Consider the following 11,977-nt stretch of genomic DNA (forward strand, 5'->3'; position numbering starts at 1 on the left):
TTTAATAACAACCCTACCCTCCTCATAGGGTTGTTGTGAAGTTAATTAATAGCACATGCTAGGCATTTGAGACTTGAGAGTCCCTTGGATTGCAAGGAGATCAAACCAGTCAATTCTGAATATTCATTGGCAGGATTCATGCTGAAGTTGAAGTTCCAATAATTTGGCCACCTGATGCAAAGAGCCAACTTATTGGAAAAGACCCTGATGCTGGGAAAGATTGGGGGCAGGAGAAGGGGGCAACAGAGGATGAGATAGTTGGATGGCATCACTGACTCAATGGACATGAATTTGAGCAAACTCTGGGAGATGGTGAAGGACAGGGAGGCATGGCATGCTGTAGTCCATGGGATGGCAAAGAGTCAAACACAACTGAGTGACTGAATAACATCAACAGGCATTTGATAAATGAGATCAGGGGCCATATTTCATGCTCCCATATGTGGCCTGGTTATAGGGTGACCTCAGCACAAGCCCATCTCCAAGAAATCTCCAAAGTAGGCACATGAAGCCCCTGGGGTTCATTTGAACCCATAAATATTGATTTTATCAAACCACAGTCCCTCTACCCCCAATACTGCACACAATCCCATGAAGCAACTGAGAAGTCCCAGTGGGATCCAGGAACTGTCCCATTTATTCTCCTCCCTCTTTTGAATTAAGGGGACTCTTCCTTTTTAAAACAAGTCTTTGGACTCTAATGCTTAGGTCCAGACTCAAAATTCTCTCCCAATCAGAATTCTGGCTATCCTTCATGCCCACCTCTCATCCCATTCCAGATCCTGGCACTCCCTGCTTTGGCCCAGTTCACAAAGAAGTGTCTGTGATCCATCAAAGCCACAGCCAGCTCACCAGTGTGACATGTTTGCTGAGGTGTCTCTAGGATCCAGCACAGTGCCTTGCACAGTGTAACATGCAACAAGTATTCATTGAAGAAATGAATGAATGAATGATTCTTTCTCGAACTGTAGTTGGTGCTTCATGAAGCCTTCTTTCCTCCCCTCCCTTGGAGCCCATTGTAGCTTTGCCAGCCTCCTGGGCTCCAACAGTGCTTACCATCTGTGCCCGTCCTTTGGCAACTAGCCAAAATCAACTCAGTTCAATTCAACCAACTTCCATGGAGCTGTGCTATTGGCAGGAAACATTCACAGTTTCAAGGAATGGTGAAAGCATTTCCTAGCCCATGGCGCCTCAATTGTACTTTTAAAACAACCCTGGCATGGAACAGAACCTTTTCCAAGACTTTTTTGAAAGTCTAAACACATGATTATAAATTCCTTCCCTTTGTCAACAAACTTGATTACCAGTCAGGAAATAAGTGAGTTCTGGACAATGGATAAACAGATGATTATGTGACAGGTATGGGACAGGTGTAGAGGGGATGGAAGGGGAGGAATGAGATTCAATCCTTGTCTAATGGATTCACAATTTCATTAAATGTAGGGGGTTGGAGGGGGTTGGCATCTCAGCCATTCAGGGCTGGGGTTGTAGGGTTGTCCAGCAGCCAGCCCCTTGAGTGAAAAGAAAGCTAGAGTCTTCCCCACACACACCTGTTGTTTTTTTCAGAGGGTTGGGCCTTTTTAAATTTTATGACTAGTCTCCATTCCTGTTTCCACCCCCTTCTATACATCTCTCGCTCCCTATGCCAGTCTTCTGCAAATGTGTAACTTGCTTTCTCTCTGGTAATTATTTCCTTTAAAGGAATTAGAATTAGCCTTGTATGTATTCATGAAAACATTATCTTTAATAGCAAGAACCTTGAAATTAACCAGAAATCTTACAATAAGAGCTCATTTAAATACATCATAGCAGGTCCATAGTACAGAATACTGTGTAGATAATAAAATGATGTTATAAAAAATAGTTACTGATATGAGGAAAAATTCCCAGTGTCTTGTTAAGTGAAAAAAGCTACAAAACAATGATGTATGTATGGTGTGTGCCTGTATGTGTGTGTGTTCACGTGAAACATTTGTGTGTTCTTGGGGATTCTTTTTCTTGGTGTTTTTCTGTGTTTTCCAAATTTTGTGCATTGAATACTGCAGTCTGAGTTGGGGCACTATCAGGCGGGGTGTGTTGTAAGGACTCTGAGAGCACAAATAGGGGCATCAAGCAAGACTTCCTTTTGTCAGTGTATTTTGAGGAAGATGAAAGACCCAGAGTATTGGAGAGGAACTCCAGGAATATGCTATTTTGCAAGTGCAAAGGAAGAAGGTGGTGTCTATTGGTGATGAGGACTTCAGACCCATCAAAGAAGATTAAAGAAGCAGTGGGGAACAATTTTGGGTTTCTGAACACAGGGGTGAATGGATGGAAGTGGTGTTGGCGGAGAATTATTTCAGTCATAGCAAGGTGGACTGGGTTGTAGTAGGCAGGGCGATCTGACAGGAGACTCTCAGTTTGCGTATTTGACCTGAGGTAATGAGAGCTTGTATTAAGCTTGTGGCGATAAAACCAGAAAGGAAGGAATGGATTGATCTAAAAGATGCTAACAAGAAAGAATCAGAGCTAGAGATTCAGATTTGGCTAAATAAATGCCATGTGGTCGGTGAGACCATGTAAGGAGACACTTTCCAAGGAAATGGATGTTATGAGAGAATAGCTGAGGACTGAGTCTTCAGGAATTCCAACAGCTAATGGGAGGAGGAAAGAACAGGAGCCAGCAAAGGAGACAGAGAATGATGCATCAGAGAGATAAGAAGAGAAACTTGAGAACGCCATACCACCAGAGCCAAGGGTAGGACAGGAAGAAGTGGGCGGTTGATGGTATCAAATTCACCCTTGAGGTCAAAGATGCAAACTGAGAAGAGACCCTTAAATTTGGCCCTGAGGGTGTTGGTGAACTTACTGACAGAGAGTAATTTTGTCCAAAAGTGCTGGACTCTAGAAGTTTCCAGGAATGGGAAGGAAAGGGAGGGGTGAGAAAACGGAGGCAGTTCATGGATACCGCCCATGTGACAAGAGTCATGTGTTATGACATAGAACAAGGTCAAACTTTATTATTCTAGTCCTGCTGCTTAACCATTTGAATCTACTGGCTTATAAGCCTGTTGAAAGTAAAAGTTTCAATGATTGTATTCATGCTACAGTAAAGAGGCTTCTTCCTCCCACTCCCCCCAACAAAAAACCCCAGGTATTATGGGCATGTTTTAACAGATCAGAGAGGTCTTTTAGCTTAACAGTTCTGTCCTTACGTTGGTAGTGCTTTGAGAATTTCCTAGCTGTGTAATTGGCATTAGTCATACCAATTCACTTGAACAGTTCTTCCCTGTGTCCCTCTGAGGTGAGGACATTGAGGCAAGGTGATTAGGAGGGATGCAGTGGTCAGGGTCACGTGGAATATCTCTAAGAGGCTGCTAAGCAAGGTTCTGTTTGAGACCCTGGGTATGGTTTGGTGCCACCTTCACTCCAACATACAGAAGGCTACAGCCCCGCAGTGGCTGGCCCGCTAGTTGAAGGGTGGCTGAAACAGAGACATGAGAAAAACACATCTTTTTAAACCCATGGTCCTTGCAGATCAAATGGCCCCTGGACTGAATGATCTTAAACAAGCAGCTTGATTTGCATGGGGTGCATACAGGCATATAGCTTTTTTAAAAAAAATCCCTTTTATTCTTACTTGGCAATCATATATGAGACCTGACCAGCACTACTTCATTTTTTTTTCCTACTCGCTGTTTAGAAATCAATCCTTTGAGCAGTTTCTCTTTGTGAATCCCAGTCTGTTTCCAGTTGGACATACTATGAACTTATCTCTGTCTTAGTGCCTTGATTCCCCCTAAAAGAAGACTGTTGTTGTTTAGTTGCTAAGTCACGTCCAACCCTTTGTGACCCCATGGACCGTAGCCTGCCACCCTCCTCTGTCCATGGCATTTTCCAGGCAAGAATACTGGAGTGAGTTGCCATTTCCTTCTCTAGGGGAACTTCCAGACCCAGGGATTGAACCCACATCAGCAGGCAGATTCTTTACCACTGAGCCACCAGGGGATACCCTCTGAGGGAAAAAAAAATGACTGCTGCATGAGCCAGCAGGGCCAAGACCTATTACCAAGCCCCACAGAGGCACAGAGCTGGATATCAGGCTAATTGGGTATGGAGGTCAGCAAATTCTCTAGAATTGGCACTTTTCAGATCCTGAGATGTCTAGAGTATAGCCAAATAGTCTTTTAAATGTCCCTGCTCCTTTTAATGGAAGAACTTGGCTGCATTTCTGGGAAGATGACTTGCCACCCAAGGGAAAACAGGGTCACATAATAGATGTTACAGTCACATGCTAAGATGTGGAGGCCCCTCTAAAAATGTGATAGGAGATCAGAGCAGGGGTACTTCCCAGGAGGCTAGTATATTATCAAAAGCCTTTTTGGAAGCCTGGGGCATTCTACTCCACTTCAGTCGCCATATTTGTTCTGAGCATCTTCTGAATTAGATGCTCACCTCCTCCGTCCAGGGGAAGCAATGATGGCTGGGAAGCTAGGCCAGGGTCCTTGTCTACATCAGTAATCACCAGCTCTGAGAGGCGGACCAGCGGTCTCTGCTGCCACGTTCTGTGAGAGCTGATGGAACCCCCGCACAATGCCGGCCTTTGGGGGGGGGGGCGGCGGGGCGGTGGGCAGATGCTGTAACTGGGCCAAAATTGGGCCTGCAGGGCAGGTGGCCAGAATTTAGAAGGAATTCTCTTCCGCCGCAGCCCGGGGTCCAGGCTTGGCCCCAGTGAGCCGCCCAGCCAGTCTTGGCCGCCGGGGGCCCCGCGCATTCCGCGCCCCCGCCCCCTCCACCCCTCTCCTGGCCTCGCCCCCTCCCTCGTCCCCTTCTCCTCCCCCCACCAGCTGTCCCCTATCCCCCGGGCGGCGAGACAGCCTGGGAAGAGGCGGCTTCGGGCCGAGGGGGCGTGGTGGGGAAGGGGAGGAGGTGCGGGGGTGAGGGAATAAGGAGGCCCGGGCGGCGGGGCCCCCCAGCCACTCCGCCGCCCGCCCCGGAGGAGCCGGGTACCGCAGCCGCTCGCCCGCCCGCATCCCCTCGGCCTGGCCCGGGGGCAAGGTCAACAGCGATCTGGAGCCGCCGTGTCACTCCCCGACAGCCATGAACTGCAGCGAGAGTCAGCGGCTGCGGACCCTGCTGAGCCGCCTGCTGCTGGAGCTGCATCACCGGGGCAACGCCAGTGGCTTGGGCGCCGGCCCCGGCCCGAGCGTGGGCATGGGGGTCGTGCCCGACCCCTTCGTGGGCCGCGAGGTAACCAGCGCCAAGGGCGACGACGCCTATCTCTACATCCTGCTCATCATGGTCTTCTACGCCTGCCTGGCCGGCGGCCTCATCTTAGCCTACACCCGCTCCCGCAAGCTCGTCGAGGCCAAGGACGAGCCGTCCCAGGCCTGCGCCCAGCACGAGTGGCTGCCGGGAGGGGCCCCGGTCACCGCCGACGCCGAGACAGTGGCCGGCTCGCCCGCCGAGGGCCGCCGCCAGCTCGCCCCCGGCGGGCTGCCCGCTCCGGCCCTGGCCCGGGGCACCGAGGGGGTCTAGAACCGCCACCCAGCTCTCTGGCTCGCCCGCTCCCTCCTCAGCTCGCTCGTCTCGCCGTGTCCTCTCCTCCCCTTCCAGGGCTTGCCTCCCCTGAGGCTCAGAAGACGTTGAGAGGCCAGGAGACCTCGCCTGGAAGGCCGTGGAAGAAGCATTACCCTCCGGGCCAGCCTCTCGCTCCTCTCCCCGCCCCCCAGACCCCCACCCCCACCCCGCACATCCCACCACCCTAAACTGCCTCTGCTCGCTTGTCTTCAGACAGCCCCGACACCAAGCTCCAGGCCCCTGGGAACTGAATCCAGCACGTCCAACACTTGGCACTGAACTGAAGCGGTGAAGTCTACCTGAGCTCTGGGCCGTCTAACTGGCAGCTGCTCCAGGGGCTCAGACTCTGCAGAGCCAACGCGCTTGCCGCCACTGCCAGGCCGGCCGCGGCGGCTCCAGCTTCCTGTTGCCTTAGGGACAGAGACAAAGAAAATGAGGAGACCTCAAACGTCTTTTCCCTCCCTCCTCCTTCAGCAGGGAGCTAAGCAAGACACTAGGTCCAGTCTGTGGTGTAGATCGGACTTGATGGGGACTGGTGGGGGAGGGGGCTTAGGGGTGGGGAAGACGTCTGAGTCCCAACTGTATGGTTTTCTGGCTTCCAGTTGTCATCCAAAGGTAACTTGCCTACTTTTGAGCAGCTTTGCCATCTTCTGCCATGGACAAACATTGCTGGGTGTATTACTTCAGTACTTCCCTGTGCCTCTCTTATCTTGATTCAGTTGTTAGGGCAGCTATCTGCTTCCTCCATGGAGCATGAGGCTCAGTCGTCTTCTGCTCTGTAACCTGGGGAATGTCAGAGGCAGGTAATAAAGGTCATTTAAAAATGGCTTAAGACTCTTTTCTCAAAGACCCCAGCGTTGAGACCCAGCACTATATACAGAATGAATTCTTTTTGTTTTTTGGAAATGATGTTTAGATTTAGGAGTTGGGTTGTTGTGATATCCAGTTCCAATGCCATAGATGTCACTGTGGGTGAAGAAAAGGCTTATATATGGCTAAATGGGTTGTTTTTTTCTTCAAATGTTTCCAAGTTATAATGGCTTTATTCTCCTTTTCCCTTAATTCTGAAGCACTTTCAAATATCACAGTGCTAAATAAGGATTTTTCACTTGCCTGTTGCAGTTTTTTGGCATAGACTTTAAATGAAAGCAACATCTCATACCCATCACTATTAGCTATTATCAAAGTTAATTTTTAGAAGCCACCTTTGTAACTCTCTCAAAGAAGTGGCTTATTTTTTAAAAAAAAGCCAACAAAGAGTGTAAATCTTAAGTCAGAGAGGAGATGCTTAAACTATCTTAACCAATGATGGGTAAAGTTAGAGGTGTATGTTTATTGATTTATTTTCCTCTGAAGGTCATCAGAAACTTGCTTGCCTAGGGCTTAAATGCTTATACCTGATGATGTCTGTTTGAGCCTCATCAAACACACATGAAGTCACCTCAGCATTAAGTCAACTTGCTTCAAGACAGCTGGTTTCTCAGTAGTAGCAGGACAAAGATATTATGGGTTACTTAAATGCACTGAAAATACACAAGCCTCATTCAAGGCATTGGCTTTGACCTTGTAGCCCATATGGTATTTTACTGGAGCTATTAATAAGTTAGACGAACTTACTTTCATTCCCAGGATTCACTCCTTGAAGATATACTGGCCTTGCCCCACTGGCTCCTCTCCAGTCCTAGTTCCAGCCCCAGGAACTTGCAGGTGGGGGCCAGGGATTGGGCAGTGGTCCAAGACAATGCGAGGAGAAGAGATGATGCTGTGAGAGTCATCTCAGGGCCAGGCAGGGGGGCCTGAATGGGATATTGAGGGAGGACACAAATATCCATCCATGCCAGGGGCATGGCAGGGGAGGGGGAGCAGTGGCAGCCCTCAGCCTTATATTAGTTGGCCAGAAAGTTCCTTCAGATTTTTCTGTAACATCTTATGGAAAAATCAGAACGAACTTTTTGGCCAACCCAGTATTTTGGGTACAAAAACGTCCCTCACTGATCTGGCATAACTGGGGACATGAGGTTGTTTGATAATGAAGCATCATCACTGCTCTAGGTGTTGAAAGTTTGTAAACATCTGTACTTTTTTTTCAAAGACATTAAAAATATACATTGCCCCCAAAAGGGCAGCTGGGAGCAGTTGGGATAATGTCCATAAAAAAGCATGAATGTGCCAGCTGTGGGAAACAAATCCCATTGCCAAACTATTCCTGCTTTTAAACACATTTTAACCTTTTGTTTTTCAATTTCATTTTCTTTTTAATTTTTTTCCATTTATTTGTATTAGTTGGAGGCGAATTACTTTACAATATTGTAGTTATTTTTAATTGAAGGTTAATTGCTTTACAGTATTGTGTTGGTTTCTGCCAATAGCAATATGAATCAGCCATAAGTATACCTATGTTCCCTCCCTCTTGAACCTCCCTCTCATCTCCCTCCCCATCCCACACTCCTAGATTGTCACAGAGCCCCTGTTTGAGCTCCCTGAGACATACAGCAAATTCCCATTGGCTGTCTGTTTTACACATGGGAATGTATGTCTCCATGTTACTCTCTCCATTCTTTCCACCCTCTCCTCACCCCCCCGCCACCGTGTCCATAAGTCGTCTGTTCTCTATGTCTGTGTCTCCATTGCTGCCCTGCAATTAATATTTTAACCTTTTTAGGATGATGAGGGTCCTGACTAAGTTCATGTGAGAGTAGCCAAAGAGCTTTCCCAGTGAGAAAAATGAGCTGGACGGGGGAGAGTGATTTGCTTGACTGCCCATCCACTTTTCCCAAGCACTTTCAAGAGTGCAACTGTGTCCCAGATAATGAAGTTTCCCACATGTCTGGACACTTGAATCTCTACCACTTGTGGGGGTGTCAACAGCATTGAAGTGTTCACACTGTGGTCAGCATGTGCTAGAAGAAAGAAGACCTTAAGGGACCTGGTCAGCCTGTAGTTTTAATAATGTATTCCTGAATAGCACTAGCTGACTGTACAAACTGGGAAATTTTTTTCACCTTCTCCTTAATGTGATTCTAATCAATTAGAGTGATTTTTTTTCAATCTACCCCCCAACAGCAGGCTATTTCTTCTGTGTAAGTAGGTCCCATTTCAGTTCAGTTTCAGATCATTGCTCCATAATAATAATGAAGAATGCTTCCTTACTTGTAACTTGAGGCTTTCAACCAAGTGGGGCTCCGAGATGTTTTGAGTTCTAATGTCTGGAAGTGCTTATTGACAGTGCAAAAATAAACAGAAGCTTTCCTCCCATTACAGACCTAATTCTGTGTTGTCAGTTCATTTTTCTAGAGGGATATAAATGGGGTCTTTCATTTGTCTGTAGTCAGTCACCATCTTCTTTACAATTTGCCATCTCCTTTAGAAACCAAAGATCTGCACACAATTTGTATCAATAAGAGGAAAGGGACTGGGCTGCTTTCCAAACAATCTTGCCTGACGGCTAAAGCAAGGACAAGAATGTGGGAGAACTGGGGTCCAGCCCCAGGTTTGCCACTTAACAGGCTTTGTTTCTCAGGGTGATCTAGTTAACCTCTCTGGGCCCATCTCCGCAGCTGTGGGGAGCTGAGGATCAAGTGAGATACCATATGGGAAAGAAGTACAGCAACTATAGAATAAGGTGTTACATTTATATTTTCCTTTTCCTTCTTTGGGGGAGTGCTCTTGGGAAGGTGTGAGGGGAAAGTGAGGAAGAGAAAATTCTCTGCTCTACTGTTGTTTAGTCACTCAGTCGTGTCCGACTCTTTTGTGACCCCACGGACTGAGCCTGCCAGGCTCCTCTGTCCATGGGATTTCCCAGGAAAGAACACTGGAATGGATTGCCATTTCCTTCTCCAGGGGATCTTCCTGACCCAGAGATTGAACCTGAGATTGAACCTGTGTCTCCTGATTTGGCAGGTGGATTCTTTACCACTGAGCCACCAGGGAAGCTCTCTCTACTGTGTGGTTCACTTTTATTGTTCAAAGAAGAGAATTGCAGTGACTTGGCCACTAGCTCCCAGATTTGTCAGCCTTTTCCCCGAATCTTGGAATCTTGGATAACTAGGAATCTGTGCAAAACGGTCTCACATTCCTATTCTACTCCCATTTATCGGTAGGCCTACAAGTGCCCTTAAAAAATAGTAAATACTGTATTTTCAGGGATTCTAGACTTTGAAGACACAGGTCAGGGATTAAGAGAGGACATAAGAGAAGAGAATGAAGGGAAATAATCACAGGCTGTGGGCTTCATGAGGGACTTAGGAGGAAGAGCAATCTGGAATGTTCTGTGAAGGTAAGGGAGCATGAACAAAGACCACCAAGGGTGCATAGATTAGATTGGTTAATAGCCAAGCCTTGTTGGAGAACCATCAGAATGGCTTTGGGAGAAGAAGTTGGATGGAAAGTCACTTTTCAGCCCCTTTTCTCACTTAATGTACCCTGCAGCCTATCCAGAAAGACAAATAATGTGATTAAGTCAAGTCTTCTTTGCTAGATCTCAGCATGGGACCAGGTGACCAGTCCCTCATCAGCTGTTTTTTTTTAATTGAATGAAAGATTCTTTAAATTCTATAGTGCTTCACAGTTTTCAAAAGTTGCAAACATAATTTCATATAATCCCACAAATACCCCCATTTCCCCCTATCTTGCCCCTCCCCCTTCCCTCTCCCCACTGATAACCACAAGTTTTTTCTCTATATCTGTGTCTCATCAGCTGTGTTTTGAGGCAGGCAGGGTCTTGGTACAGCTGTGGCCTGGGCCTCTTCCTCTGAAGAGAGTGTAGTCAGAGCAACGGGGGAATAGTTCAGATACATTTTTTTTTTAATTGTGGTAAGTTATCTATAGCATAAAATTCAGCATCTTAGCCACTTTCAAAAGTGTATAGTTCTGTAGTGTTAAGTACATTCACATTATTTCCATCACAGTGCCCTTGAAGTCAGAGAAAAAGGCAAGCAGCTAAATTATGTAGAAGGAAGCAGGGCTTAATCATTGCTTCATACGACTTGCCATTTAGGGTATTCACACTTTATAATAGACCGTTCAGGGCAATGTAAAGGTGAAACCTGAACAAAGAATCTCGAGTTGTGAATTTCAGTGGACTCTGAAAGGAGAGCTATCCAGAAATGTCTACGCAGGATGGGGAAGGTGTTTGGGGGAGAGGTGAACAAAGGAGAAGCCCCAGTAAGATGCTAGGAGGGGCGAAATCACATTTAGAATCAAACCCCATATCTGCCAAAAATGCTTAGAGGGCTCAAACAAACCTTGTGTGCACCAGGACCCAGAGATCCCACAGAGACTGAGACAGAACTGTGTTTGAGTGTCTCCTGGGGAGGTATGGGTCAGCAGTGGACTGCCACAGGGGCAGGGGCCCTGGGTGCAGCAGACCTGGGTATGGCATAAGCCCTCTTGGAGGAGGTCACCCAGACTTGCCCATAAGTGTCCAGGAGTCTCCAGCAGAGGCGTGGGTTGGTGGTGACCCGCTGCAGGGTTGGGGGCACTGAGTGTAGCAGTGAGTGCATGGGACCTTTTGAAGGAGGTCGCCATTATCTTCATTACTTCCGCCACAGTTTGACCCTAGGCAAATAAGAGGGAGGGAACACAGCCCCACCCATCAACAGAAAATTGGATTAAAGATTTACTGAGCATGGCCCTGCCCATCAGAACAAGACCCAGTTTCCAGTTTCAGTCAGTCTCCCCCAACAGGAAGCTTCCATAAGTCTCTTATCCTTCTCCATCAGAGGGCAGACAGACTGAAAACCACAATCACAGAAAACTAACCAATCTGATCACATGGGCCACAGCCTTGTCTAACTCAATAAAACTATGAACCATGCCGTGTAGGGCCACCCAAGACAGACGGGTCATGGTGGAGAGTTCTGACAAAATGTGGTCCACTGCAGAAGGGAATGGCAAACCACTTCAGTATTCCTGCCTTGAGAACCCCATGAACAGTATGAAAAGGCAAAAAGATAGGACACTGAAAGATGAACTCCCCAGGTCGGTAGGTGTCCAATATGCTACTGGAGATAGTGGAGAAATAACTCCAGAAAGAATGAAGAGATGGAGCCAAAACAAAAACAGCACCCAGTTGTGGCTGTGACTGGTGATGGAAATCAAATCTGAAGTAAAGTAAAGTAAAGAGCAATATTGCATAGGAACCTGGAATGTTAGGCCCATGAATCAAGGCAAATTGGAAGGAGTCAAACAGGAGATGGCAAGAGTGAACATAGACATTTTAGGAATCAGCAAACTACAATGGACTGGAATACATGAATTCAACTCAGATGAACATTATATCTACTACTGTGGGCAAGAATCCCTTAGAAGAAATGGAGTAGCCTTCATAGTCAACAAAAGAGTCCAAAATGCAGTACTTGGATGCAATTGCAAAAATGACAGAATGATCTCTGTTCATTTCCAAGGCAAATCATTCAAT

General features: G+C 47.1%; 1 protein-coding gene across 1 annotated transcript; it reads left to right on the top strand.

The window, feature by feature from the left end:
* Positions 1 to 4,916: 4,916 nt before the first annotated feature.
* Positions 4,917 to 6,386, top strand: KCNE5 (potassium voltage-gated channel subfamily E regulatory subunit 5). The gene has a single exon (XM_043459115.1). It carries the CDS (start codon positions 5,080 to 5,082, stop codon positions 5,515 to 5,517), a length of 438 nt encoding a protein of 145 aa, XP_043315050.1. The 5' UTR covers positions 4,917 to 5,079; the 3' UTR covers positions 5,518 to 6,386.
* The last annotated feature ends 5,591 nt before the right edge of the window (positions 6,387 to 11,977 follow it).

The sequence above is a fragment of the Cervus canadensis genome, chromosome X (genome assembly GCF_019320065.1).
Source record: "Cervus canadensis isolate Bull #8, Minnesota chromosome X, ASM1932006v1, whole genome shotgun sequence".
Taxonomy (NCBI): Eukaryota; Metazoa; Chordata; class Mammalia; order Artiodactyla; family Cervidae; genus Cervus; species Cervus canadensis.